The sequence below is a fragment of the Fomitiporia mediterranea genome (genome assembly GCF_000271605.1).
Source record: "Fomitiporia mediterranea MF3/22 unplaced genomic scaffold FOMMEscaffold_1, whole genome shotgun sequence".
Lineage (NCBI taxonomy): Eukaryota > Fungi > Basidiomycota > Agaricomycetes > Hymenochaetales > Hymenochaetaceae > Fomitiporia > Fomitiporia mediterranea.
In genome coordinates this window covers 8,251,609-8,259,678 of record NW_006760386.1, presented here as the reverse complement: position 1 = coordinate 8,259,678, position 8,070 = coordinate 8,251,609, and the positions used below count along the sequence as shown (strand labels likewise).

Sequence of the window (8,070 nt, the reverse complement as noted above, 5' to 3'; positions counted from 1 at the left end):
TAGAGTACTTATAGTAAAATCTCTCTAATTGTTCTGAGCTCAATTCTCAACATATTAACATGAAACTTGTTGTAAACTACTCTAATACACTTATATGTAATTTAGGAATACAGTTTGAGGTCAAGAATAATTTATTGAGTGTGGGGGGGAATAAAGTAAAATAGTTAGTTTTACACATTTTAGCCCCCTCTCAGTAAAGCAGAATAAGCAATCTATTCACAAAAAATTGACTATTTAAATTAAGTATTAATGTATCCGACTAGAATAAACAGTTTTCCAAGCTTATATATCTAGTTTTGATTCAGAGAAAAAATAAAAATGAGTGTTACATAGAAAATTCACATTTTGTACTGTATCTCAGCCAATTTTTACTCAATTTTCTCCATTTTTGTTGGAATATGAAATATTTTTTATATTAGTGAATTTAGTAACTTAAATCACACAAAATGGTTGAGTATTGATTGAGTTATAGTGAATTTTGTATTCTGACATGTTTATTATGACAAATTGTCACAAAATGCATTAGTGCCAGGTATTTTGAAAACAGCAGTAATGTGCCCTTAGACTTTACAAACTATAATGTTATTTGTATGTTTGTGTTGTTTTATTGTTGTGATAATGTTTTTATTATTGTCACATAATGTTATTTGATTAATATATTGCTTTGTACAATCATAATATGTGTTTGTTGTTTTTATTTCATAGATAGATGAAATAGTGTATTTTGCAGTTCTATTTTTCATCATATATTGTAATGTTTGTTTGTTTATCATTTATTTTGTATCAAATTCTGTTTGATATTGTTTTAATCATTATATTCACTTTATTTGCTGAATATACATGTGTGTTTGTTATGAAATATGAATTTATTTCGTTTATTTTGAGTGTATTGCTTATTTTTGTTTGTTATGATTAACATTATCTTGTTTTATTCAAAAGGATTAATGTTTTGATTACTGTTATGTCTGTTGCTTCTTTTAATTAACTTTTTTGTGTACTTTGCATGTCTAGTGTAGATTGCTTTAGGAATATGTGCCATTCCTTAGCTTTATTGTATTATTTCCCAGTCATACATCTGAATATTATTTTGTTTATTTAGTTATTCATTTGCTATTATGTCCTACATGTTAGAGAATAAGTATTGTAGGTTTTGCATGATGCATGATTGTTATTTTTAATGTAACATATGTTCTGTTACAGAAGACATAGTTCTGTTCAATAGTTCTGTATAGTTCAATATGTACTGGAGATGCTTTTCTGCTCAACATTGTTGTATATAGTGTACTTCTCTGTGTTTAGGTAATATATTTGTTTGTAATATGTTTAATAGTGCCATATATAGTGTAACCATCAAAGTTTTTAGAGAAAGTGTCTCTTACTGTCTGTAATATAAGTGTTTTGCAATTTCAAATATACATTTTAGTCATTAGAATCATTTCAGATTCAACAGATTGTTTTGTAAATATGTTTTGTAGGATGTGTGAGGTTAAATAGTGACATAGTCAATATTTCCACATTATTTAATTGTTTGCTATGTTTTGATTGTTTGTTATGTTTTGTGAATATATACTATTACTCCCCTTCAATTTGAGAAGGTTTGCTTTAAGTAATTGACTTTTGTGTATAATTGATTTGTTCATACGTTTTCATCATTTCATTATTTGTTTAAGCATTGTATGTGAATGTGTGAATGTGTTTTGTCCAATAAAGTTTGTAATGTTTTTAATAGACTATGTGTTTAATGTTATTCATTATCTTTGTCTGATTTAATCATTAATTCTTTTTGACATTATACTGAATGTTATTCAAGTTTATACTCAAATAGATTGTATGTATACTTGTGTATTTTGTTTGATTATTATGTATACATCTGAATAGTTTGTTATTTGGATAATTATAATCTATAGTATTGTTTAGTAAGGATAAGTTTGTGTATTTTGTCTGTTATATTTGTATACATTGTGATACATTATTTTGATTCACTCAAAGTATTCAAGCTATAGTACTTTGTTTCTGTTCCATTTATTAATTTTATTATAGTCTTTATCTGAATTTTTATTTGTGAAAGATATACTGTTATAATATTGTTTAAACTTTGAATAGTTAATGATATCTGTTATTTATTGATCATAAATATATTCTTTGTGAATTCTATCTTTCTACTGTTTGTAGTGATTGATTAAATCTGTCACACATTGAAGATATTTAATCATTTATAGAGTGTCCAATTGACTTCCAAACTTATGTTTGTTTCTTTTGATTTTGTTCCAACATTTGTTTGTCTTTTGTGTACTTGGTAGCAGTGTTTGTTCTGTTGCTTGGCCTCTCAGACTATCTGACATTAGGCTCTAATGTTTTTGAAGCATTAGTTATTCTGTTTGTATCTGTATTATTGTATTTTTTCAAGTTTTGAAGTGACATTTAATTGTTTATAACATTTTGTATGTTAATAATAGTTTTTCAATATGTTCAAAATATGTTTGTTTTTATTTAAACTGTTTGTATTAGTTGTATTAACTTAATACTTTGTTATCATGTATATCTTATTAATACATTATATTGTTATAATGTATTTGTAACTATTGTTTGTTTGTTTTTTGTATTGTAATAGTAATTGTATAAGGTATAAGATATGTATTTGTCTGTATAGTTTATAATGTTGATATTATACATATATGCATTATTATATTGTTTCTTTGTTTGTCACACTATGGTTCAATTTAATACTTTGTATAAGTATATATGTTTGTTATTATATGTTTCAAATGTTTGCAACATTGTTTTGTAATTTTATTAATTCTTTTTATTGTTATTATACATTTGTTTGATTGTATTTGTATATAACTTTACATTATTTAATAAATAATAGTTTTATGTGTTTGAATACATTATTATTATTTTGTACATTTGTATATTTGTATATCTATACAATATATACATATTTGATAAATATATGTTATTTATTGTGACTGTTTGTTTGAGATAGTAGAAATTGTTTTTATATTTGAGTTATTATGCTTTAGTAGCATTTATACTCTTGTTTCCATATTATTTGTTTGTCTAATCATTATTAGATTGATTGTATGTTTGTAATAGTATTTCTTTATATTATTATTATGCTTTACTAGTATTATTCTTTTGTTTATAATATTAATCATTTGTATTATTAATATAATATCAAATTTTTGTCCATAATGTGAGATGTTATTATTATAATGTATCTCTATAGTGTAAGATAAAGTAGTTTAGTATTTGAATATAGTATTACTGGGTACTCATTGTATTTAAAGTAACTAGTCTGTCCAAGGTTATTTTAATAAATCAATACATGTTTAGGATGCTCAGACAGGTGTGTCTAGGTCCTTGTAGATAATATGTTCTGATTACAAGTATTATAGCATGTCTTGTTGTATAGAGCAATTGTAGTCTTTTGGACAAGACAATTCACATTTGGTAAGCTCAGATAAGAGTACCAAAGGTTTGTAGACAAGTAGAATAGATTGTACATGTAGAATCAAATGGATTCAGCATTAAATAGAGTAGTTCAATAATACTTATTAAGTATAATACAACTGAGTGTATCAAATCATCTGTACTATAGTGTATAGTATACTGAAGCATTTGAGATGATGATTGTAGTACATATAATCATACATATAGTCACTGAGGGGGAAATCATAATTGCTAAGATAATGATTTTAAAGTGTTGTATTTGTAGAGGGTAAGATAAAAGCATAGTAACAATGTAGATATGAGTAGGGAGTGTAAGGCTCATAACCTGTTAGTGTGTTAAGGTTGTAAAGTTCTCTAAACAATAGGGAACATTTGTCTACAGATTTGTACACTACTCAGGATAATACTAAGAGTAAGTCACACAAGTAGAGGTTCAGTAGACTCTGCTCATAGTGTATAGGTGTTAATACAAGTCAACTGTGTGTATGTTCTTATGAGCTTCATTGTCTGTAGATTAAAGTAATATATATACTATCTAATATTATATGTCTTGAATGTATATCTCAGAAAACATGTCTCTACAATAGTGTATATTTGTAAGACATTTGTATACTTTGAGACATATAATGCATTTATCTAAAATAAATGTTAACATGACTCTTAACTAATAATACAAAATAACTGTAAGACAATGCTAGACTTTCAGACTGTAAGGTCCCTAAAGGTATTACTACTTAAGAGAGACTCTAGTCAACCAGCAAATAAAGGCTAGAGATTGAGCTTTATAAGTAGTAGGTTAAGAAGTGTTTAGAAAAGAGTGTAACTATGTAAATTGTAAAGACAACACACAAACTCAAAAGAGTGAAAGAGAGTGAAGGATGGTAGTGATTCAACCTCAAGAGTAGAGTATAAAATAATAGAAAATGAAGTAACAAATGAGTGAGGAATAATAGGGAATTAATAGGATGGTAATTTAATTTAATAGTTCTTTAAGAAAGTAAATAGTATGTTTATAAAGAGAGTAAGGAATACTCAAACAAGTAGTGGCTCAGATTCGGTAGAGGGAGGGGATTAAGGGGATTGAGGCAGGAGGAGTAGCTGAGTAGTAGCTCTAGTTAAGGAAGTTAAGTAGTAGCTTAGACTATATACAGAATAAATTAAACAGTAGTTCAGACTCAAAGGAGAGTAGGATTGTATAGAGAGGATAGTCAAGTAGTAGCTCAGACTAGGAGGATATTAATCAAGTAGTAGCTTAGATTAAGAGTAGTATTAAGGTAGAGATGAGTTTTTTGACTCTTATGTTAGGAGAGATGTGTTCTCTAGGTTGATAGTACTCTCAAACTGTGAATGTAGACCTGTAGCCCTGATCCAACTATATTCTCAAAGCTACCAGCTAGGATTTATACTAAGAGAACAAGTAGGAGTACAAGAAGAGTCAAAAAACTAAGGAACTACTGTATCTACAGACTGCCTTTTATAATAACTAAATAACAAGAGTAAAGTAAGGAATAAAACTTGAGAATAAGATAAAAGAAATAATAAGGACAAATATTACAAAGCTAACAGGCACATTAGAGGTCAGGAAGAATTAACAGAGTGTTACACATTAGAGAATATAGGCTAAGAGGCTATTATACAAGAGAGGTACAAGTTACTATATTGAGTAAGAAATGGATTGGCTGTATTATAATTATATATACTGTCTCATGTCTGTATAGCTCTCTCCTACACTCAATACTAAGCCAATCTTCATGAGACTTTGTAGGACAATAGATGAGATGTTAAGAATTATGAAAATCTGGTAGTAATATTGGTTTTTTTACAAAACTGACAGAGATATAAAGAAAATGAAATAGGTCCAATCCTACAATCCTAACAATAGATAGTCTAAGTATAATATACATAGTATATACTTATAGTATACTTTTATTAAGATAATAATGATACAACAAGTGCTCTTACACTATTATATACATTAATATACCTTTTGTATAAATTATAAGACAACAACAACAATAATATTATTGTTATATTGTAAGTATTACCCTTTTTTTGAAATTATAATAAAAATGTAATACAAGCATAATACTTTAAGCTATTATACAAAGTTAGTATAATACTTGTAATAGATTGTATTCATCCATAACACTTACTTAGCCTTTATATACATTAACATGTCTTATACAAACTTTACAATTGATTTGTAAGTCTTGTAATTACTTTACAATATACATACAATACTTATGCTACTTTACAAAGTCTACAATATATTATAAGAAATGCAACTTTTTCCTGATGAAGGCAATTCTTGTGCCATGCATATTTCACTATCTGGGGCCTATTAAATCAGTATAAATATTGTTGAAGTTACATTTTCTGTCAAGACCTTTCTCAATATATTGTAATTTCAAGAACTCACATAAAGCAAATGAAGCCTTCTTCTTTATTATTTCTCAAGGTTGAATATTTGAATAAAATGTATTTGTGAGATGATGATGATTTCAGGCCAGCACACTCTGTAATAAATGTGAAATAAACAACTTTGTGGCCCTTATATAACTGTGACTCTGGAACACCAAACACATTGATCCTAATTACATAGCACTTTTCAATAAAGTTGTCTGGTAGATTAGAAAGGTCTGCTGAATAGCCCTCTGCAGAAGACATGGTTACTGTGTTTCTGGTTGTTTAGATTCTAGTTGACAAATTTCAGGAACAGATACAGGGGAAGCCCCTCTGAATGTTGGCATTTATAAGTTTACAGGTACACACAAGACATGACCTTCCCTAAAATGGTTCTTGAATGTGCAATACAGATAGACCCTGCATGACTCTGTAGATATGCTTTGCAAACATACGTTGCACTCATGATAAATTATTGTTCCAACGTCACATGTGATTAATGGCCTGATACTATTGGCAGTTACTATAGTCCATTGCTAGAGTAATCATTCAGTGCATTTATTTTGCACAGTTATGACAACATGTACAATGCACACTAGTGCATTCACTTCAGCTCTGCGAAGTACACACATGTAAATAACTATCTTTCCTTGTTGTAGTACAGTGGAATCAGCTCGGGAGAGGGAAAAATTCGTCACAAAGCAATAAAAAGTTCCAGAAGAATTCCATAACCAGTTCACGAAGTGCAACAAGGTCCTAGGAGGACACGAAACGCATACCAATGTCTTAGTGCATCAGAAGAAGAAAGAGGCAACTACAACGCAAACAAACGAAAGCAGTATAACACCAAACCCGAGTTGTCCGTTCCCGTTCAAAGTACCCAACCGCCCAGCAACAGCAGAGTTTCCACTCGTTTCAGGAGGTGCAACACTCCTCGTACTAGTCACAGTAGCCTCAAAGCTCGGTGAACTCGACGTACTTGAAGGCGGTACAGTCAGCGTCGAAGAAGTCAAGTCGCTAGCAGTCGATATTGACGTTTCCGTGCTCAGAGTTGAGTTTGCTGTAGCTGACCCGGATGTACCAGGACTGAGAGTGCTGGTGATCACAGATGTAGCTGGTGGAATGGAGAATGTTGTCGTAAATGTCGTAACAGGAGGGTTAGTTGATGCAGAAGAGGTATCTGCGCATAGTAAGATATTGCATACAACAAGAGCACAAGTAATAAGGTAATTCATACCTGTTGCGCCCAAACTGGTATCTGTAGTTGTAATCGTCACAGTACTTGTAGGACTCGTCTCCGTTCCAGATGTCGTTGATGTAGGCAAAGTGACAGAAGCTGACGAGACTTCACCAAACCTCATGTAAGACTAGCAAAATACAATTGTATAAACAAGACGATACGTACACACAATACATTCAGCCCGCACAATCCCGCTACCCGTCTCTTGATCATCCACGTCACACGATGATGCAAAGCATTGCATAACATCCGAGATGAAGGTCTGCGATTTACATACGCAAGGTAGATCTTGTCTAGGTCGTATATCAAATATCCTCTCATTAATATGTGCACGTCAAGATTAAGAGAGATAAATGTACGTACGAGCCCGCGCATCCCACCTGACTCGCAACTTGGCTCATACATGTCGATACACAAGCAGGGACATTTGCCTGTGCAGCAACACGAAGGCCCGATAACAATAATATTGTCCACCAAATCGTTCTATCCATCTCTATGTCCACAGTCAAAGCGTCAATTAGCGTCGAGAGTCAGCACAGAAGACCCTGAAGATGGTGGCCGAGAGGAAAGCGCAGCAGCAAGAAGAACGAGAGGCATGGTCGTAGGGAAGGGAGAAGCACAGAGAGGGTAGATCTAGTGGGCAGGTGATACGTGGCGCGTGCTCGTTGAAGACGGGACAATATTAAGGAAGTTCTCCGCCAAATTATTGTTAGGCACGGCCACTTTTGTTGGCAACATGGACACGGTGCGTTAGGCAGATTAATTCGTACAGGTCATCACCTCCTAGGCAAGAGTTGGGATGGCACAGAACAGATGGTAGCCATGAGTCGAGTGTTCCAGTTGTGCGCTGAGAAAAAGAAGCCTAGAAGAGAATAATTTCGAGGCAAGGTACAGAGGTATGAACGGAAGCACGAGCATTCTTTTATTAGAGCATCGGAGGGGTAGCTAGTTTGTGTATGACGCTAAAGCTAAAT

The 8,070-nt window shown here is 31.4% G+C and overlaps 1 protein-coding gene across 1 annotated transcript; it reads right to left on the bottom strand.

Moving 5' to 3' along the window:
* Positions 1 to 6,498: 6,498 nt before the first annotated feature.
* Positions 6,499 to 7,654, bottom strand: FOMMEDRAFT_144306 (uncharacterized protein). The gene is made up of 4 exons (XM_007262269.1): positions 7,460 to 7,654; positions 7,262 to 7,389; positions 7,094 to 7,201; positions 6,499 to 7,036 (listed from the first exon to the last, which is right to left on the bottom strand). The coding sequence occupies exons 1-4, from the start codon at positions 7,585 to 7,587 to the stop codon at positions 6,651 to 6,653; spliced, it is 750 nt and encodes a 249-aa protein (XP_007262331.1). The 5' UTR covers positions 7,588 to 7,654; the 3' UTR covers positions 6,499 to 6,650.
* Positions 7,655 to 8,070: the final 416 nt, after the last annotated feature.